Source organism: Dermacentor andersoni, chromosome 2 (assembly GCF_023375885.2).
Source record: "Dermacentor andersoni chromosome 2, qqDerAnde1_hic_scaffold, whole genome shotgun sequence".
NCBI classification, from domain to species: domain Eukaryota; kingdom Metazoa; phylum Arthropoda; class Arachnida; order Ixodida; family Ixodidae; genus Dermacentor; species Dermacentor andersoni.
The window spans coordinates 158842119-158863850 of NC_092815.1; the positions used below are offsets into that span (position 1 = coordinate 158842119).

Sequence of the window (21732 nt, forward strand, 5' to 3'; positions counted from 1 at the left end):
AAAACAGCTGAAGCAGTCAAAAATTCTAATAACATTAAAAAGAGAAAAATGCCTCAGTTTCTCCAGGTTGTCTTAGCAGCGACAGCAAAGTATTACAATGTTACATGACTTCAGGTTCGTACGTTTATGGGAACTATATATTGGACTAAATATTGGCTTACTAACTGAACTCGCGTGGTTATAGTGATACTGAGCGCCTGTAGCAAAAAGGGCCGTCTTTTTCCCAAAGTGAAAACATCCATGTTACCCATCTTTTCACCATTCAAATTGTGCCACGTCTCCGAAACTCAGCGCATCACGTGACCTCGAACGCTGGAAACGTGGGAACAACGCACGTATCAAGCAACCATCCACAATAGCACCGGCCTTCTCAGCTGGTATGCTGATTTTAACTTCTATCATCCTAAGAGTTCTACGGGGTTATTGCGGTTTTTCGTGGGCAATGCTTCACCAGGTGCTCATTATGCAATGACATGCCTGTATACTTCTCTCGCACTGATGAACAAGACCGGTTGTTTGACATTCATGTTCGTTTCTCAGAATTCCGTATCAATTGTCATTGTTTTTATTTGATTTGAATCACTTGGGACCCCTACACAATAATAATATTAAAAAATTAGAAAGAATAGACAAGAAAGCTGTCAGATTTATCTACAATTCTTACGGTAGAACCTCTATACCAGAGCTCCTTAAGCGTAGTGGCTTCTCTTTGATTACAGAACGAACGCGCCTTTCCTGATTAAAGTTATTTTTTCAGCTAATGAATGGCCACTACCATCTTCATACCTCGCACATCTTGACACCTTTAACTGGTTATGCTACTCGTAATAAACACTCCCCTAGCAAAAGCGCCGTTAACACAGCATAACAACTTTTTCAAAAACTCTTATTTTACAAGAACAATAGTCTATTGGAATGAAATTCCAGATGAAGTCGTTACACTAATTTCTTTATCCCGTTTTCAGGCGCACCTGCATTCTTGACTCTATCGCGAATAGTTTACTTGTAGTCGAGGGTTCGACAGAAGCCCGTCTGGTGGGGATGAAGCATGAAGCAATAAAACGACGGACACCGAGCAAAAGAAGCACTGAAAAAGGAATAAATCTAAAAGACGCTTTGGCTTCCCTACAGAAACTTTGTTCATAATGTGATGAAGGATGAAGTTTCGAATGCCCTTGCGGAGAACACGGATGCAACGGGCCACAAGATTCACTGCGATTGCTCGAGATTTATCGGCCAAGGAAGAAACCTGAAATCGCGGCTGTATGTGGAATCACTGAAGATACAAAAAACACGTCACACGCTCAATAAAAATGACGGAGCCCCCTCCCCCGTCATACACGCGCTACTTACGTCACATTCTAAGTATACATAAGCATCCGTGAACTTTCCTTCATCCCATTGTGAGCACGGCTTCCGTAGGGAACCCGAAACATCTGTTAGATTTATTCCTTTTTTAGTACTTCTTTCGGTCGCTGTTCGTCGTTTTATTGCTTCATATAGTTTACTTGCTCCTTTTTCCATGCATTATGTCCTTTTTGCTATGTTGAATTGAAGTATCGCCATGATTGCTTGTAGTGTATGTTTGTAGGAGCGTAATTGTATGCTCCCACCCTGATAAGATCTTGTAAATGATCGCAGTATCTCTAAATAAATAAATAGATAAATAAATAAATAAATAAATAAATAAGTAAATAAATAAATAAAAATTTTGTTTTGTACAATTTTTCCTGTAGCTTGTACATAAGGTGCCACTTAGCGGTCGCTGTGTGGCAAATCTATCTATAGATGTTACGTGCCACTCGTCGAGAACAGAAGGGCAAAAGCAACTTTCCATATTTCACAACCACGGTCACCATATCGCCATCGCAATTTCTAGATCGCGCGCACGCGGGCACGCAGCACTCCATTCACGCGCTGTCTAGAACGTTCGCGTTGAAGATCGTCCTTTCACAGTCGACACTACGATATTAACAACAGAGCCTAAAGTAGCAGCGAACGCAGGGGTGGTTTATGACACCACCGAGAGAGCACGGTAGAGGTGCGCCGTCGCCACCGCCGGAGGACCCCCACGTGCGGCGACCTGACCACGCAGCGTTCGTGGGCGCCTTGGGTCTGATCGCGGCTGCCGTGTGCGTCGCCGTGCCCATCGGGTTGCGCCTGAGCCTGATACGTTGCAAGGGCAGCGAGTGCCTGTCGCTAGAGCGGGACATGAAGCGCGCCATGGATCCCGGTGCGGACCCGTGCAGCAACTTCTACCAGCACGTCTGTGGCCGATGGGTCAGTGGAAAGACGGACTTCGCATATGTCACCTACAAGTACAGGAACTTCCGGGACAAGGATCTGATGCGCGAACTGGTGACGGGCGTCTCGCTGACTCTGAATCGCCATCAGACCACCCGTGATAAGCTTGCCCTACTGTACCTCAGGTGAGGCGCGTCTGACGGGGCAACGGCCTTTCTCCTTTTGGCGCAAACAAGCTACCAGTCGGTTTGAGAATGTTTTCTCAATGTACAACTAACCATAGACATTATTGGTTCCCTGTCACTAGAGAACCTCGAGATTATCAAAGCTGGTAAATTGGGACCGCATTGTATATGTGCGGTAGATTACCATGTTTTATAGCGATAGTATGTAGACAGACTCTCGAGGCACGTTTTCGCCGTGGCTGTAGTCGCCACGGTGCTGTAATCTCGATGCGCGGCTTACGCGTGACTGGCTCAACCACATGGAAAAAAATTTCGACGGATTTTCGGCGTCGGCGCTGTGACGTAGTGGGGCAGAGGTACGTGTTGAGTGAGCGTCGGCCTCAACGTCGTATTGTTCATGACGACCGAAAGTCCATCGCCAAATTGTTCCTTGTGGTTAGTCCTATAGGTTCCAGAAAGCCGACAGACGCGCAGTGCGTTTGGCTTCAAAAACGACGATGCCAATGAGAAGCATCGTTCCGTTCTGCTCTAGCGGCAGTGCAGTTGAGTAACGGCAGCGTTCCGCCTTCTGCTGCTTCGACGAACGTTGTGGGCACAAACACAAGCGTTCGTGCTGTGAACCTGTCCGCAACGATCCGTCTGAGCGGTGTAGACTGTAAAGCTTAAGCAGGGTCCTTCGTTCAAGCTGCAAATAGTGACTGCTTTTTTTTCTGTCTATACTTACGGACAACTTTATGTGGCAGTGAATGAAAAGCTATGAAGGCAAAGCGCGCGCAATTCAGAGCGCTTCTGAAATTATTCCGGCGTTTTAACCTCCGTTAGTTTAGGTTGGGGAAGACAAAATATAAACACCTTTTATTAACAGTTAAATAAGACAGAACACACGTCCTATTGAAATAATTTAAATATTTTGGGGCTTTTCCCTTCCGCGTCTGGGCAAACGCGATACCGTTGCACGTGGAAGCTGCGTCGATTCAGAGTCAGTTACGAGCAACTAAAAGCACTGTCAACGCTGCCGGACTACTTGCCGCCGTAGAACATGTGCAGCAGCCACGCGTCTTTAGCTTTCCTTTCATTGCCACAGAAAGTTTTCCGCGATTATAGTCTTGCAACATGTGCACTACCGAGATGGGACGCCTGCGACGCCGCTGGCGGCACTTCTGGTTATTCCAGCGTCGAGACGACTGATTTAGCTCGCACGCTGCGTCGCGGGAAGATGTGACGCCGGCGTATTGTTAGAGCACCGTGAAAAGAGGTTCAGAGCAACGCTTAACCTTGCCATCACTTTTATTGCGTCGCCCTTAATGTGAAACTCGCCATTTCTTTTATTTAGGAGGCGAGTGAAAAATAGGATAGGGCGTTTCCGTTATCCTTGTGAATTTCTCGTTAATGTTCTATCGAGTAAACCGCAAGCAATAAAACACTGATTTTTATGTAAAGTAATGTGAAATGTCCAAAGTATCACCCTGACACTCAAATCTAGTGCATTGAACGAGCTCTCGACACATCCTTCTCGAAATTTCGCGGTGGGAATCCGTCATTGAAGCCAACCGTAAATTTGTTCGGTTCGTTAGGGATACTGGGGCAGTATTGAGATCTCAACCAGCGTGGCCTGTAGTGTACTTAACTGCAAAGTGTTTCCGCAAATTGGACGCAAAGAACTGTGTTATGTGCCTGCATAATTGCTGCTGCAATGCGTTTCATGCATGGATGGTACAATGGTGCCATCTCGGAGTGCTCCTTTCACGCAGAGGCTGTCGCCAAGACAGCGTCGTTGGGAACTTGAAGAGCGTAATTCTTCTCCCTATAATAACAATTGCGAAACTCTGCGAGCGAAACCTGCAAAATGCTAGAGAGCGCAGAAACAATGCCAAACGAGGCGTGGACAATAACGAGGATGTTAAGCTTGCCAGTATATGCGTCTACCGACAGCGCTGAACAGCTGCTGAATTCTTTAAAACTGAAGGTCGCCCTAAAAAGGACGAACACACGGTGAAAAGACGACACAACGATGAGGAAACGCTACTGACACCTGGTTTATTTTTTGAAAAGGGTTCAATATTTAAGAGAATCACAACACATGCGCACAACCGAACTGCGCCAGCCTTCTTTATCGCAATATAGCAAACAGTTACGAGAAGTGAAGTAGAAAGAAGTGAGCACATGAAAGAAGTGAGCACATGAGCACCTAAGCAGAAAGAAGTGAGCACATGACCAATTGAAGAAAAGCCATATGTTACGATTTTTCAAATCTCTCCAGAAGTGTGCGCTCAGCCGAGTACAAATTTATTGAATCATCGCTGATGCACAGACCCGCCTTTTTTTGTATGTGGAAAGCTTCCAGCAAAACTCTAGCTTTCGCGCTTGCACTTCTGCCCAGAACCTTTGCTTCTTTGAACCGGGGCACGCACTTGCAAACCATCACATGCGAAACTGAATTCGCAAGTTTGTCTTGCTTTGTTAAGTTTTGAGAGTGTTCCCTTAAGCGGTCATTGAGGCAATGCCCCGTCTGCCCTTTCTTAAGGAGGGCACTTTCCACAGGACAGGGGAATAAAGTGAACCACTCCTAGGGCACACCTGACGAAGACATCTTCATGCTGCTTTTTGCAACAGCGCTGACCTTCACCGCAGATGCGGGGGCACAGCTTCGCAGACTTGTTTGGCGCAGAAAAAACAAGTGGCACATTGTGCCTGCTGGCCACTTTTTTGAGGTTGTGTGAAACCTTGTGAATTTAAGGCGTCACCTCAGGTTTGGTCTTCACGCGTTGAGGTGCAGCCTTCATTCGTCGGGGACCAAATTTCTTGAGGAGGGTTTCAGCGACTGCTACAAGGACCGAGCAAGGGAGGCCTACGGCCAAAAGCCTGCGAAACTGATTGTAAACCTAAAAAGCATTTCGTGCGGGCACGACTTTTGAAGCGCCGATTCCATGCAGAGCGATGCAATTGCTCTTTTCACGGTCTTTGAATGAGACGCTTCATAGGGCAAACGCTCTTTCTTTGCACGTAGGAAATACGTCCAACAGGTGCGTCCCTTAGTTGTCCTCAGCCTGAGGTCTAGAAAACGTATCTGGCCATTTTGCGGCAGTTCATGGGTAAAAGCCAGGCCTTTACCATGGTCGTTAAAAGTACTTAAGGCCTGTCGTACAGAATCTTCAAAAGAAATGTAATTACGAGCTTTTAAAAAGATAAAAAAATCGTCGACATATCTAAAGACCTTTAAAACCGGGCCTCCAATAAAATATCGATCCAAAAGGCAATCAACATGAGCTAAAAAGATGTCGCAGAAGATAGATGCAACACAGGACCCTATACAAATGCCATTGCGCTGCAGAAAAGGCTGCCTGTCAAAAAGAATAAAAGTGACACTCAGATAAAATTCTAAAAGCTTTAAAAAATCATCAAGACACACTCGTGCTGTGGCCTGAAAAGAGAGTTGGGCTGAATTTTCGGCAGACTCCTTCACAGTAACTAAAAGTTCAGGTTGAGCGACGGAATAAAATAAATCCTCCACATCCACAGAGACAGCATAACCGACACGGCGGTTATTATGGAGAACGATTGTAAGTTCTTGGGATTTTTTTGTCATGAAAGGATCGTTCACTTTTATCGACTTAATCTTACATAGTATAAAGCGGCTGACACATTGCTGCCAGGTTCCATTCCCACTAATATTGGTGCTAAAAGGGATGTCAGGTTTGTGAGTTTTAGCTGAGAAGAAAGCATTCGAGGAGTTACCTCTGCAATTGGAGATATCATTGCCTAATTTTGTCAGGTTCAACTCTTTACAGAAGTTCATGAACCTCGTTTTTACACGCACATCGCTTTTCTTCACTCGCACAAAGTTCTTCGCAACTGCTTGCAAGGCTTTTTCCTTGTAAATGCCCGCATGCATGACGACGAAGCCTCCGTCTTTGTCCGCTTGTAAAAGAGATAGCTTGTGTTCCTTGAAATACGCGACAATCCCGTCTAACACACGTCTCGAGGTACGACTGGCCGTGTTGGGACCAATCTCAGCGATGCTCTCTACTCCCTCAAGAAGGCACCTCTCACGGTCTTCTCCTTTGACCTTCTGGGCAATGTTTCTATTGGTGGCGAGCAGGTCGTGAGCTGGCACAAATGTATCAACAGCGTATTTTGGCCCCTTTTTCCAATCTTGCTGGACCTTCTCAGGGATCGTGACATCCCCTACAACCACAACTGCCTTCGTCGGTGCACGCTCATTCCTTGCAACATTACTGAGAAAGTGCTTAAGTAAGAAGGACCAAGTTACCTCTGTGGTTTTAGCAGCCTGGGACTTGAACGTGCGATACATCCGTGCAGCGAGCCACGCTGGGTATTGGGTATTGCAGGCCAGGTGTAGCCAGTCCTGGAAGAGCCTTACTTGGCACCAGATCTCTCCTCTGAGAATCTTGCACAGTCTTTTAACATGGCCCCAGGAAGGCTTGATAGGGCCGAAGAGCGCGACAACTTCATCCGGAATCCAGCCTTTCCTAAGGCAGAAGGCTAGGCGTCGAGCGCCGCAAGTGGCATTGACGATGTGACACAGAAGAAGGTTCATGAACGAGGGTGACTTCACGTGAGACGCCGAAGGAGAAAACACACAAAAAGATGGGCCCACTGTACTAGAAATATGCTTCAATAAAACTTGGTGCTGGGCTAGTTGGTGATGCCTTCTTTAAAACTGAAGTTCAGTGATTGTTCAGTTGTTCAGTTCAATTGTTCAGTTTAAAACTGAACAATTCAGTTTTATAGTATGCATCACTAGCTAGCCCAGCACCAAGTTTTATTGAAGCTGCTGAATGGAAGCAATTTCCTTCCTTACACCGCAGAAGACTCACTTAGCTTGGCGCAGCACTTCCCGGAAGGTCTTCGGATCGTTGAGTAGTACATAGTTTTTTAAGGGAACGACGGATTCGTCTCAAAATAACATGGAAGCGTAAGCTCATCGATGAGTCGGGGTTTTCCAACTGCTGTTTGCCATAAGAGAGTCAAAGTAGTGCGTGAGCGCCCTTTGATAGGCGTTGCCACGTACTCGAATTCACGTGCTATCACTGCATGCGTACTTGGTTGTGCCCAGGAGCTTTTTCTAAAAAATATATTCCGCAGTGGAAATGATGCTTTGAAATTGAAGCCACACCACCGCCATCCAAGGACGGGCACAATAAAAGACCAACCTGTAGTGAAGTAGCCGTAGCGCTCTCCTCACAATCCCCACGAGATAAACAAGGCTAATTTTGACGTAGAAATTCTGGTAGTTGTGTATCGTACTGTTACTTGTTTAAGGAGTAAGCCTGGACGTCCTTGCAAGTTTTATTTGAGATTGGTCCCTCAACACTCAGCCCAGCATAATACTTTCGAAGAACGGCAGATTGGGCGAATTGTTGGTTTTCCATAATGTTTAAAAAGGGCACAAGGAGTTACACCGGACAAGAGAATAGATGATGGGACACACACGGCGCTGCCTTACAACTGCGTTCATAGGAAAAAAACACGGTGGCTTTTTGAAGCCTTACATCAAGCGAGCGCGCATGCTCGATGTGAATAAAAGCACTGGTCATTCACAAAACATTGCCTCGTGGAAGCGGGGGAGATTAACGCCGTTGTTCAACCCTGTTTAGCAAGCCCATTACCTTTTCTCATTATGTGGTACGCTTCCACCACTTCCCTTGTAACGCTGTCACAACGCTTTTACGGCATGTATTCTTTCTTATTCCTTCTCTGTTTCATCGGACAGCTGCTCCCACCTTACCAACTTTATTAGGAGCTGAAAACAAACTTTGACACCATATCGGGCGCCTTTTTTCAACCTGTGTGAGAGATGATGAACGTATGGCATTACCGTTACTTTTTTACTCCTTTCAACCGGGCTACTACGCTGTTCCAAGTCGCGTTTGGAAGAATTTAACTTCCTGAGGATTTTGCCTGCACATGAGAGAAGGACCCAGTTCTTGAAACCGGCCTCCCTGCATCGATGTACCTTTGCCTCGAGACTACTGCTCCACTTATTATGACAAGACTTCTTGACCGCCATACCCTTACTGCCGGCTACTATCCCACTTTTTACAAGTTTTGTGTGGCATGACCTGTAGTTCAACAGGAGCTCCTCGCATCTAGGGGAGTACTGCCAACACAGGTGATCTTGTTCGAAGGTTACCTTTAAATATAATTACTGCAGTATGCTATGTTTGGGACTTCATGCGTGAATTTGAGTCCAGAATCGCTTTGTTTAAAAACATGAAGAACACGTGGCACACTTTCAGGTTCGAGGGATTCGACAAGCACAAGAAAATCATCTATGTACCTAAAATACGTATAAAATCATTGGCCGAGTGTTTCTCCACATTTTTCTCAACATGGTTAAGAGAAAAATTACTAACGCTTGAGGCTACTTTGGCAACTATACACACACCAGGCTTTTGCATATATGTTTGGCATTCCGAAACAACGTACGTATCTTTGAGGTAGAGAGACAGGAGTTCTAGAAAGGATTCAGTGTTAATTCCTCATTCACTTAGACATACGCGCTCATAATTTCCCTCCTCAATGTATTCCTGAACGTGCTGTAGGAGCGTGTTATGTGGACGAAAAAAAAATCTTCTGCGTCCACGCTTAAACCGGAACATGATCCTGGGTTATTCTTCATTAGGAACTTTACGATCTCTTCCGAATGAGGAACCAGGAACGGGCCTGCCACAGTAAGCGTCGACAAATGTTTAAGCACGAAGAAACAGCTATCTGCCAGGTGTGGTGTTCGGACACAATTGCCCTGAAGGGGACTTCAGGTTTTTGCGTCTTCGCCGCAAAGAAAATTTCAAGAATGGGTAGCTCAGCGTTGTTCACCTTCTTTGCTCGCGCTTCTGTATTGAACAATAACAGCAAAGCTACTGCCTTCTGTTTGCGACGAGTCGGGTTGTTTTTAACAGGCCGAAAATTCTTGGCAACTGTGTTGCGGGCCTTTTTCACAAGTGCTTTTATTCACATCGAGCATGCGCGCACATTTGATGTAAGGCTTCAAATAACCACCGTGTTTTTTCCAATAAACGCAGTTCTAAGTCAACGCCGGGTGTGTCCCATTCTCTGTTCTCCTGTGCGATGCACGCCTTTGCGCTGTTTTTAAACGTAATACTTTCATTGGAAAAAAATCTAGGATAGATTTTTTTAATCAGCCCTCGAATATACATTACCATGGTGGAACTAAGCTACTTGACGTGTCAGCCCATTCAAGTAGCCAAGGCTCCATTTCAGAGGTGAAGTAGGCCACACGCTGGCTTCATCTCGGCTGTTGAGAAGCTGCGGGAACTTCGACTCCAGGTTGCAGCATGGTGAGATCGATCTCGAAAACGTGCGCGCGTTTAGACAATATGAATGATCGTGAAAGACAGGCGGTTAGTCACCGCAACCTCTCTAGCAGGGCCAGCGAGTCACCACAGGGTTGATGTTGCCTCAAGTAAAGTACGTTGAAAAAGGCAAGTTGACAACATGTTTCGTTGATAAGAAGTGTTGAAACGTAATCCTCATAATCTCGTTTTTGGAATCTGCCGTTGAAGTGAATAGTGAATTCTGTTTTATGCACACAGCGAAAATGTCCGCGTAGAAACGAGTATGTGCGATTGACTTGATTTTCGAGCGAATGAGAATACGGCCAACACTGTTCTGTGCACTGAAAGTGGGTTTATTAACCTTGAACGGCAGGCGGAAGGACCGCACGAAGGGCACAGCAAAGAAACTCCCAGCCGGCGTCAACAGTTCGCGATGTGCATTCGTACCTACTGCCCAGACAGTGTCCCACTGCTGCACGCGTTGATTCATCCGCACTACAATACCATTTTTCTCCCATGTAAGGCGAGCTTAAAACCAATATTGTTACGGTGCATTTGGACAGCACTGTGGGCGCAACAGAGACGAAGAGGAAGTGGTAAATTGTAGCTTGGAGCTGTGACCTTTGTACCAGCCTGCGCGATTATACCACTAACTTTTTCCCTATGTAGACAGTTGTGCATTCACTTGTGCGTCGACCAGGCACGTACCCAGGATTTTTTTTCGGGGGGCGGGGGCGACCCAGGGCAACTTTTCTATGCAAATGAGGGGGTACCTTTATTAGTACATATGTGACTAACGTCCACCATTCGCCATAAATACGCGTAAACCGACAAAAGAGAAATGAAATAAGGTGTATTTTACAGGTACGCCTGTGCGATACACCTCTCCTTTACTTGGCAAACAAAAAACCACGTCAAATGGTCTCGCGCAGGAAATAAGCGAAGAGAGAACACTGCGAAGGAAAAGTAAAGAAGCGAAAGCGCAAAATAAATATTACTTTAGGAGAATAGAAATTAAAAAAATACAGCAGTTGGCAACAAAGAAAAGCGTACCGCGCGGAGTTAGGCTACTCCATCAGCCAATCACAGAAGCATAAAAAACGTCGTCATGCGGCCTTTTCAAAATGGCGTCGTACTTGATACCTTCGGAGCATCTGCTGTTCTTGAAGAGTCTTTTCATCGGCGGAAGGAATGAGATGTGCAACAGACATGGACAAAATGTATGGTGTCTTCAAAAGTCTGCGGTGCAGTTCATTTCACTGCTGCAACCATTTTAGTCATGAAACTTCACTGCCGAACAAATAGTTGTAACGAAGCAAGCATGTTATTTAAGTTCAATAAGGAATTAGGCATTCCCGATTCCACTATAATAGGCGAGAAAAAAGGCAAAAAAAATTACGCGCTAATAATTTTATTTTTTGTAGTTACCGCCTTATTTGGGTAACAGAAAAAGTTTGAAGTACGAATTATTTGCAGTCTCGCGGAGGAACAGTGGCTGGCGGTTGTGAGGGCGTGGGCGGGGCTTCATTGCAGACTCAAGTTGTATACAAGTATGGTAGCGTATTTTTGAATTAGTTCTCGAAGAATTATACAGAAATATATATTTGCGGAACAATCACAGTTCTTTTGGATCTCTCGTTTACTGCTCTACCAAGTTAAGTGCCACAACCGACTCGTATTGCTATTTGGGAAGTTACGTAACAATGCGTGGCCGCCAGTCGCGTACAACCGCGTATGGTGCAGATAGCTGCGATTCTAGACTTACTGCGCCCACCGCGGAAGGTTAGAACAACACTTACAGACGCACAGCAGAGAATTGGCTGCTTTAGGCGGCTCGAATGATAACTGTAGAAGCGTCATTCAGAACGCACAGAATTGTCTTCCACTTCCGGCGGCGTTTTTTCTACTTCCTTTTTAAATAAAAGGATGTTGATCCATAAATATTATCATAAAAACGGTTGTGTTTGTTAATTTTTTCTTTTCCTTCCTATTTGGCTGTTGCCTTGGCTCTCTCTAGTCGATAGCTTCATTTCTCAAATCCTTGCGATTCTGGTCTCCAGTTGGCAATTTTGCACGAAAAGAGCTGTACAATTAGGGAAAAGCCGGACGAGTTAACGGGTGACAGTCATAGTGCCTATGAGTTTAAGGGTTACTGCAGGGTTTGATGATGGACGCTGTCTCGCATTATTTTACACCTTATCTAACCCATATCACGGGTATATGGTTCCAAGGAACTGTCAGCGTCGCGGCGCGCAGTCACTCGAGGAAATAATGAAGCAAAAAGAAAAGATAAGCGGAAATGGCATTTTCTCTGGCCGCAACTCGTTCCACGTGCATAGAGACCAGCTGACCACGCACTGAATCCCTTTCCTGGTCCTTAGATCAGTTTAAACGAAGAAGGTTGAACTAACGGAGCAACAACGATGCGTGTGACCGTTGAATAGACGGTGACAACTGAATGCATCTCGAGTTAGTCGCGCGGGCACCGAATTGATGAGCGAAACCGGCCTTCACATCCCAGGAGACGCCGATAACTACCTCCATCCAAAAGGAGGGAAGAAGGCGCAAAATGTTGACCGCGGAATAGCTGCCAAATCTCAACATTGATTTGGCGGTGCTTTAGGAATGTGTGTGTGAAGTGGTGGCGGGGGCGTGGAGGGGGTGGGGGTATGCGTCTTAACTATTTTTTTTTGGGGGGGGGGGCGAGCCTCCCTTGTGTACGTGCCTGGCATCGATCGTCCTCTTCGTGACATTTGGAGGAGGTGCGGTGTAACGACTCAACGGAGCTTCGCAGTGGCTGTCGCTTCGGCTATTTACCGATGTCGTAGGAGACGGTGCTCAATTCGGCAACGCTCGCGTCGACTGCGTCGACTGTCGTACTCAAGCATCCGCGTGATCCAGGAGCCTTCTGCGGTACTGATGGCGCCGACTTCAACGACTGGCTGGAGATGTATGAGTGGGTGAGCAGCCACAAAATATGGGATCCCACAGTTATGCTGACGAACCTAATTTTTCACTTGGCGGGAAATGCGCGACTGTGGTTTAAAAACCCCGAACTCTGTGACTGCGATACTTGCGAGCAGAAGGTGCGAAATCTTTTCGGAAAATAAGAGGGTCAGGAGGTCATCGCCAAGAAAGAGTTGGTATCTCTAATTCAGACGTCCACCGAAGGCTACGTCACCTATATACAAGACTTGCTGGTACTTTGTTGCAAGGGCGACGCTGAAATGCCGGAGTATGAAAGACTAGGAATTTCTTAAAAGGTATAGCCGATGACGGCTTCAGTTTACTCATTTGTAAGAACTGTACATCGGTTATTGACATCATCACGGAGTGCAAACGTTTCGAACAGGTGAACAGCCGTCTTATGTATCAGTCATTTGCACGGCTTCCCAATACGGTTGCAACATCGTCTTGCGAAGACCGACAGGACTGTCCTTCGCGGCAGAGCAGCTTCAGAGCAGCTGACGAAGATTGATCACCCTGAGCTGGAAGCCATGTGTCCCGCGGCTGTGCACCCAGTTTTCAATGATACGTGCACCCCTTGTTCGGGCTATTGTGCGCCAAGAACTCGCCAATGTCGGCTTGCGGTCAGTTTGCACCGCGGATAGTTCCCGGCCAACCGAACTTACTTCGCTCGTGCTTACTCAAAATCAATGAGTCCATCGAGGTTCTCGCAACATGACAGAGTGGCGAACACCGGCTGACAGACCTATATGCTTCAGCTGTCGCGTCGCGTCAATATGTTGGTCACGTCGCCCGACACTGTCGCAACTGCTGGTCGTGAATGCCGTTCTCCAACGAACGGCGGTTTTCGTCATATCCAACCCCAAGCCCAGCCGAAGCTGCACGCACAGCTGATCCCACCGCATGGCACCATCAATCACTGTGGGATCACCGTGCGCGTGCGTTTCTGCATCGGGCTTCCTCTTTGTAACAATATTTATATCGCGAGAAGCCACAATAGCGATTGAGCTTGTTACTGTGACAAACAAGCTTTTGAGATACTGCACAACATGATAAATTAAATACTGTGCATATTGTATGGAATTTGACTGGCTTGAATATTTACACTCTGTTTGATACTTACGCAAGTTTAATAAATATACTCATAGTCGCGCCCTAAACCTTGGGTAAAATTTACTCTTCGTCATGTAGTTTTATGGACTGCGAGAAAAGTTTTTTTTTTAAATTTTGCAATGCACATATCTGTCGTGTGATTTTCAAACAACTGCCTTCAATTTCAGTTAGCTTCGTGACCTTTGTGAGTCCTTATGCTGACAACAGGTTTTTTAAATGAAAATATGCAAGTTAGCTCCAGGGCAACTTTACTTGTTCCTTAACTACCGGTTGACCCAAATTTTCCAAATAATACGACCAGATTGCGGCGAATCAGACCCAGTTTCTCATTACTAGCTCACGTGTGAGCTTGTCCTAAGTTGACGGTTGTCTTTGAAACCCGCTGTTTAAAGAAATCTCGTATTTTTGAACCTTTTGCTGTGCAGCTGCCACGCAGAAGTTAACAACGAGGAGTCCATTGGCGATTTCCTACGTGTCCTTGGACTGACCTGGCCGAAGCGCTCCCACTCAAGTGCCTTCGAGGTATGACGAACGTTTAGTCAGCGCTGCGCATGTCTGCCTCTTTGTCACTTACTCGCGCGATCATCCGGGAAATATAGGGAAGACTTCTGGTGCCGGAATTGCGACCATGGCATATGAAGGCTTTCGTGGACTCATCAAACTGTACATCCTTGCCGGCGAGGTACATTGAAATGGTGTTTGTGACACTCGAGAGCTCGACTCACTATGATAAATTGATAACAAATTCACTATGGATCATTATGATACGACCTGGGTTCGAAGAATGCCTTCCAGGTAAAAATTAAAAAGCAGCGAAGCTGAAACGCGTGGTCCTGATGTTTATCACTGGGTAATTCCCAACAGTTCATTAAAAGACGGCTCGGTAGGCTGCCGGTTCATCGGTACACAGTTGCTGCTCGTACCGGCTGCACTAGCCTGTTCTTTGCCCGGGCTGCAGCATCGGCACGGCGTCGACGAGCTCGTTCCCGGTTCTGCTAAGGGGCGTTGCGGTTGGAAAGCTGCCTTCTGCTCAGGAGTACGCATGACGCTTGGCGTATACACAATTTGGAACCGGAGAGAAACTACTACTCGCGTGGTCGGCTGCTACGGAGACCAACAGCGTCACTACTTGCGCAGCCAGTCGCGCGCCTGTCTCTCTCTCTTTTTTTGCGCGCATGTACACGGGTTTGCGTCGGAGGAGTTTTCGGCGTACAGGCGACAGACGGACGGACGAATCGCGTAGACAAATACAGCTTCGCTGCAAAAAAAAAAAAAAGCGCTTTTTCGAAGTACTGGTTTTGCTTTCTCCATTTACAGCGGAGTGTTTATTGCGACTGCATGCTGCCGGGCGCGATTCTGTGTTGTCTAAGACTTTTCGGCTTCGGGCCATGAGGGTTCGGGTTCGATACCCGGCCGCGGCTGTCCCGTTCTTATGGAGACTGAGTAATTCCCTACGAAAGGGACCTGTTGAGGTTCGACGTCACAAAGGAATACGGGGACCGAGTTTGTCGCTTTTCTCTTTTCTCTTTTTCCTGCGACACTCGGGTGACAGCTGGATCTTAGAGAGTGCATAACACTTCTGGCTTACACGTAACCAAAATACGTGGTCTAACGCAAGTTTAATATATGCCCCCGTAGGAATGTTATGTTTTGATACTTACCATATCTTCCTGCACCAATGCCCTGACTGATCGCAGTTTAGTAGAACTCTCAACGGCGGATGCATACCACTTAAGAACACCTTAGACGTGAACAGGTTACGAGTTGTGTCATGTTAACATCAAAATAAACATGCACAGGTAACTGTGAACAAAAACAAATTGCCGACAGGTTCACCGAAAAAAAAAATTGAATTTAGTCATGATTCGGACACACAAACTGTAATTGCCATGCATCGCAAAGCTCGCAGTGCCGAGTTTGGACTGCAGTCCTCAATATAAAATTACATTCGTGAAATGAAAAAAAAAAAAAAGTTCATCCACCGGATTGCGACATGGAGCTACAAAGGAAAGCTGGACCAGGACTAATTTTTCCTTAACTGCGAAGTATTCTTGCTGAGAAACCCAAAGTTCTTTCCGTTGTAGCTTCGTACTGCATTAGGGTCGATGACAATAATTTCTCCCTTTCACGATGCTTCCACTAGCTGGCGCGATTCAACAGCCCTGATTTTCTCTAGTTACACTCATCAGCAGAGAAGAAAACTTTCCTTGCCGAAGAGTGCCAGCCAGGTCCGAATACTTTTTCTCCGGGGCATGCGTAAGCCTGTAAGAGGCAATAAAAAAAAATGCTACTTCACATGCCCTTTTACGGTGATTCTTGCGCCGAGTGAATCGCTAAATGTTCGCAAAGCCCCAAGCAACGCTTACACAGGAGGCAGGTGTAATGCAATAACGCTCGTCATAGACTCAGTTGACCTTTATGAAGTCGAAGGAGTTCAAAATTATGCAGAGCACTTCATTTCATCGTCGCTAATATCCTATACGTATACGTACGAAGCTGAATAGAGGAGTGAGCGCACAGGTTGGATCCGGATGCCAGATTAATCTCAACAATAAATGATGCCGGATAATTACGACAAAATACGTCATATCTTACAAGCTCTATCCACTGTGGGACTCTGTACATGTGGTCCCCGCACAGGCGGCGTTCCGAAGGGATGGGGTAGAATGCATGAAAAACGTCGAGTACACTCTTTGGGTACAGCCTGAAGATCTCCCATGGTGGAAATAATCCCCAGCCCACAAATAGGACTCCCCGCATAGCCACGTATTCGCAGCCCACCCGGCCTTTGCTTGGCGTAGGCGCCACCACCGCACTCGTCCTGCCGAACAGCTAGAACACAGAACAGCATTCGCATAACATGTCAGCTTATGCGTTGGCACATCGGTACTATGTGTGCCGGTAGCCGGATCTGTTCTCTACGGTATTAGTCAATGAAGCAACAACTGTTACTTAAATATTCTGACTGCAACAAACACAGGCATTGACGCGCGTAGCTCCCTTGTTAAGCGACGCCTTTTCGGCCTCCGTTCCCGTGGTTTTGCTAGTATGCCAGTTTCTCGGCTCCTAAAGTGGGCCGATCCAACAGACGGCGAAATAATGAAATGAGTTCACCCCGGAGACAATGTCATAGTAAAGTAGGGAGATCCTCAAGACAGTGTAATGAACGGTCGCGGGGGTCAAGTGAGGAGGATTCCCGCGTCTTCCCGTCTTGTCGGCAGGTACAATCGCTAGGCTTCGGAACGACGTGCAGAATATGACCAGTTGTATAGCATATATTTCACCCCTCCAGGAAAGCTTTTGGCCTTATATTTTCAAGGATGACAGGTGCATACGCACGTTTTTTCCAGTGCCAGATTCGGTTCCACAGATTATTTCAAATATTTAGGCTGTGGTGAACGGTCCGCGCGAGCTTCCTCATCGATGGGAATTTTTGGTCTCTACTTCAGGTTCTGGACATTATGGCGGCCGCGTCTCTGGATTACGGCTTCTCGCTTGTCTGGACATTCGCGATAGGCCGACACCCACGCAGGCGCCGACAAAGCGTGATTTATGTGATGCTCGACTCAGGCTTGTTCCTATGGAACGCGATGACCTCTGATCTGGCGAACGAAGACAAGCTTCCGGACTTTCTGCGCCTCTGTGCTGAACGTGTCGGTACCACCGGGCAGTCCTACGACCCTATGATCCACGACGTCATCAGCACGCACGAGTAAGTTTGTGCAGCTCCGTATTTCTTCTTCTAATATGGTAGTTTTAAAATACTATTGAGTGTTGCTCAGCAAGGAGCTTCCAAATGGGGTAGAATATGCCCAGTTATAGGGGCTCAATTAGCAACTCTATTCGATGCTGTCACCACCAGCTGCGCTTACATGCTGGAAACATTTTGTGAAATACAGCCGCACATCGCAGTTTTACGTCCTGACTATCGTTTTTATCTTTATTCGTTGCGCGACCAGCTGACAACCTCGGCACAAGTACCTTCAGCAAGCATTCAGCTTCAGGAACATTCAGCTTGCTGAAGGTACTTTCGCGGGAAAGAAAAATCCCGTGGAGTGTGTTTCTTTGCAGTAAAATAATTTGCACCCTTAAAAGATGAGGGTGTCAATATGTCTGACATTCATATAGCCTTTTGGATGTATGGTGTGAAATCAAGATCGATTCATTCATTCATTCATTTATTTATCCAAATTTCTTTGTACAGGGGGAATTTTCTGGTCAATCTAAGCACACTGTGCTTGTAAAATGACCAGGCAGTTGGTGAAACAACATATTAAATTCATATTACCACAAATAATACATTCTCTCGCATATATACACTGAACACCGTCCAATGCAGTAAACAAAAAAAAACTAACAACAAGCATGCTGAGTTCCTGTTTTTTTTTTCATTACACAATGTTGTCAAGAAAAACATCAAAGTCAAAACAAAGTCAAAACATCAAAGCGATACATAAATACACCAGTAACTTCCAGGACTACAACTCAATTCCTTAAACTGCTGAATTCAAAATTATACACAGGTATCAAAGCAAGAACATAAACAAAAGTTGAAAACAAAGCCGGTAAACAATTCCGTATGAGTCAACTGGCCTTACCTACTAAATGTTTATTGAGCTTGCACACCATTTCCTGATCGCTTTATTCATTTTTCGTTTCGTGTTTATTGTACATAAGTCATCACTCAATTGATTAAATACTGAAGGGACATAGTAGTTCCGGGTTCTTTTTCCATAGTGATTATAGACACGTGGTTTCACGTACCTCTCAGTTTGACGCAATGTCACGTTCTTTTTTACGGCAACCCTGAATTCTTTGCTGAAGTAGTGATTCTTCAAAACTACATAATTAAATAGTTCTTTCACTGGTAGTATACCCAGGGCTTGGTATTTGTCCCTTGTACCTGCGCTATCTAACGCTGTACCGTAGGTTATGCTCTTGCCTATTTTATGAATTACGCGATTAATTTCTTGTTTTTTGTTTTCAGAGCAAGTGCCGTTTAATGTAATGCCATACATAAGTAAAGACTCAGCTAGCGCCTTAAATACAGTAAGCTTTACTTTAAATGGAGCTCTGCCTCGAAGGTGATACATCATGGCAGCAATTGATCTTAGCTTTTTACATATGTGTTTAACGTGACTATTCCCATTAAGACATTGATCGAAATGCACACCTAAATACTTTACAGTTGATTCGAGTGGCAAAGGTAGGCAACGGCATGAATTACAGTCTGATGAATGCAAAAAAATCCTCCTATTAATTGTGACAGGTTTGTGGGGATTCTTAAAACAAATTAGCTTTGTTTTTCCTTTATTTATGTAAATATAATTTTCCTGAAACCAATCACATAATTTAACAATATCACTTTGTAGTTGTTGGAACCCTGTATCAATGTTGGCAACATCTATAGAAATCGCAGTGTCGTCCGCATACTGGAAAATTTTAGAATGTAATGGTAGAAGGCCTAGGTCTGTAACATAAACGTTAAAAAGCAGGGGTCCTAACGTACTACCCTGAGGTACTCCATAGTTTAGTGACTCCAAACTGCTATGTGTTTCTTCTAACCTAACACACTGAAATCTGTCAGCAAAATAACTTGAAAAAAACTTAATGAAGTGTCCCCGAAAACCCAGATATTGCAACTTTTTTATCCTAATGTTATGGTCTATGGTATCGAAAGCTTTTGTTAGATCTAACATTAAAGCCAGGACTACTCGGTTATTTTCTATCGAACTGTTGATGTAATCGGATAGCTCATCTAGCAAGGAAGTTGTATTTTTATTCTGTGTGAAGCCAAATTACTCATTATTGTTCAGTGAAAATCGATCACAGAATGACAGCAGCAGGGATGCTACATGCTTTTCCATTATGTGGGCAAGCACTGAAAGGATAGAAATCGGTCCGCAGTCATTCTTTTTTCCGTTTTTGTATATTGGCCTAGCAACAGAGATTTTCATTCCTTTCGGTATATCTCCAGTTTGAAATATTCCGTTTAGTATTTTTAATAATACGTCTTTTAGTTCCTTAAAATTACTACGGAGGTCTCGATTACGAATCGTATCAAAACCCGGTGGCTTCCATTCCTTCAAACCCTTGATGATATTCCATAATTGGACTTCAGATATTTCTGGCAGAAAAGCTGTGTTCGCGCATGTGCGTTTAGGTTTGTATTCGGTGTGCCCATCGCGACTTGTTGCTCTTAGTTTTTCCGCCGCATGCAAGAACGTGTCATTGAACGTATAACACATTACTTTCGTGTCTACTGTGGGGAAGTTCTTTTTTATCACGTCTTCAACGCATGCGTGTTTCGATCGGCCCATCAGGTCGTTTACCAATGCCCACGTTTTCTTTACATCGTTTTTATTTAACGAGAATTTTCGTGAGAGGTATCTTCGTTTCGCAAGTCGCAATTTCGCTGTCACCAGATTTCTTAGTGAACAGTATTCTGCTCTTTTCGTAACATCATGTGGTTCTTTCTTGCTTTTCTGCCATGCTTTGTCCTTAAGGTAGCACAATTCTATGATATCTGGCGTGATCCATTTACTGTCAGGCTTTCTCTTCTTCACCTTTACTATTTTAGGGGAACCTTCGTAAATCCTATTGAATGTTTCAATAAGACTACTGTACATGGTTAAGTGATCAAGCGGTAAGAGTGCACTCCAGTTTGTATTTTTAATTTTTGTGTCACCTTCTGCATTATCGATAATAGTTCTTGTAACCAAAGCCTTTCCTTTCGTTATTGGTTGTTCAGACATAATTGCTAACATGACAAAATAATGGTCAGCCAGTTTGTGCTTAACGACTCCGGATGTATACCACTGGTTGGTTAATCGAAGGATGATGTGGTCAATGCACGATTTGGAAATTTTTGAGCCCAAGTATTCATCTCTTGTGTACTCATTTATTGCGTTGTATAACCCATGTTCAGCTAGCAAATTAAGGTAATCAGTTACAGTTCTTTGAGACTCTTGGAAGATATCTATATTTATGTCGCCTACTAAAATCAGGTGTTTCTCGTTCATATACTTATTTAGTAAAAGCTGCAGTTCCTCGATATATTTGTGTGTATTCAAGTTTAGCGGCCGATAGATAATACGCAGAGTGTACGTAGTGTCCACTTTACTAATCGACAAGTTGAGCAGCTCGGCATTATCAAATTTTACCTCAATACTGTATGACAACCAGCTATCTTTCACAAACACCAAAACACCTCCACCTTTCCTATTTTCCCGACATACGGCATATTGCGAGTAGCCTCTGAGGCAATACAAACTTAACCTTTCCGCTGTAATGTTGATTTCAGACAGCGCAATGACATCCACATCAGGCATTATTTGCAAATACGCACACAAGTGATCCCAATTTTTCTGCAGGCTACGAATGTTCACGTGTAGTAATTTTAGCTCTTCATGCAGTGTTTCTTCCCTTAATGTTTCGAGGATATGCTTATCCCATTCGCTGAAGGATTCAAATGACCCCATTAGTTTATTTTTGCAAGATCAGCCACGCTATTGACACTAATTACATTAGAACTTTCTTCCTTCCTGACCAACACCTTGCCGTTCTTTGTCCAGACAAATTTGTACCCTTTCTCTTTCGCCAGCTGTCGAGTCTGCCAAAATAAGTGTGCTTGGATTTTGGTCAGATTATCATTCAGGAATATTTTCTCAGCCCTGAGAGTGTTCTTTTTGGATATCCAGAGAGCTTTGGTTGCTTGGTGGGTGAATCTGACAATAATTGGAGTGATTTTGCCTTGGCGCGGTTTCAACCTGTGCGCTGCTTCCAAGGAATGTCATTCTGGCGCCGGAATGTCAAGTTTATTGCTAAGGTTCACCAAGACCTGGAATAGGTCTTCCTTTGGTGATTCGGGAATGCCATGAATCTCATTATTTTTCCGGCGCGAG

The 21732-nt window shown here is 45.0% G+C and overlaps 2 protein-coding genes across 2 annotated transcripts in view; both read left to right on the forward strand.

Annotated features, from left to right (window-relative positions):
- Positions 1-1219: 1219 nt before the first annotated feature.
- Positions 1220-14572, forward strand: LOC129387274 (uncharacterized). Its single transcript, XM_055076101.1, has 2 exons — positions 1220-2429; positions 14254-14572. Exons 1-2 carry the CDS (start codon positions 2014-2016, stop codon positions 14354-14356), a joined length of 519 nt encoding a protein of 172 aa, XP_054932076.1. The 5' UTR covers positions 1220-2013; the 3' UTR covers positions 14357-14572.
- A 2714-nt stretch (positions 14573-17286) lies between these two features.
- LOC129387272 (uncharacterized) overlaps positions 17287-21732 on the forward strand; it is a 38486-nt gene continuing 34040 nt past the window's right edge. Inside the window, exon 1 of the mRNA XM_055076099.2 lies at positions 17287-17540. Coding sequence (XP_054932074.1) covers positions 17290-17540 — 251 coding nt within the window. The 5' untranslated portion in view covers positions 17287-17289. The remainder of the gene's footprint in view (positions 17541-21732) is intronic.

Bases quoted from the DNA above. Each gene is read 5' to 3' on its own strand.
- LOC129387274 (XM_055076101.1), top strand. From the start codon at position 2,014: ATGACACCACCGAGAGAGCACGGTAGAGGTGCGCCGTCGCCACCGCCG. The intron at 2,430-14,253 runs GTGAGGCGCGTC...TTTGCTGTGCAG, and splicing joins CTTGCCCTACTGTACCTCAG to CTGCCACGCAGAAGTTAACA.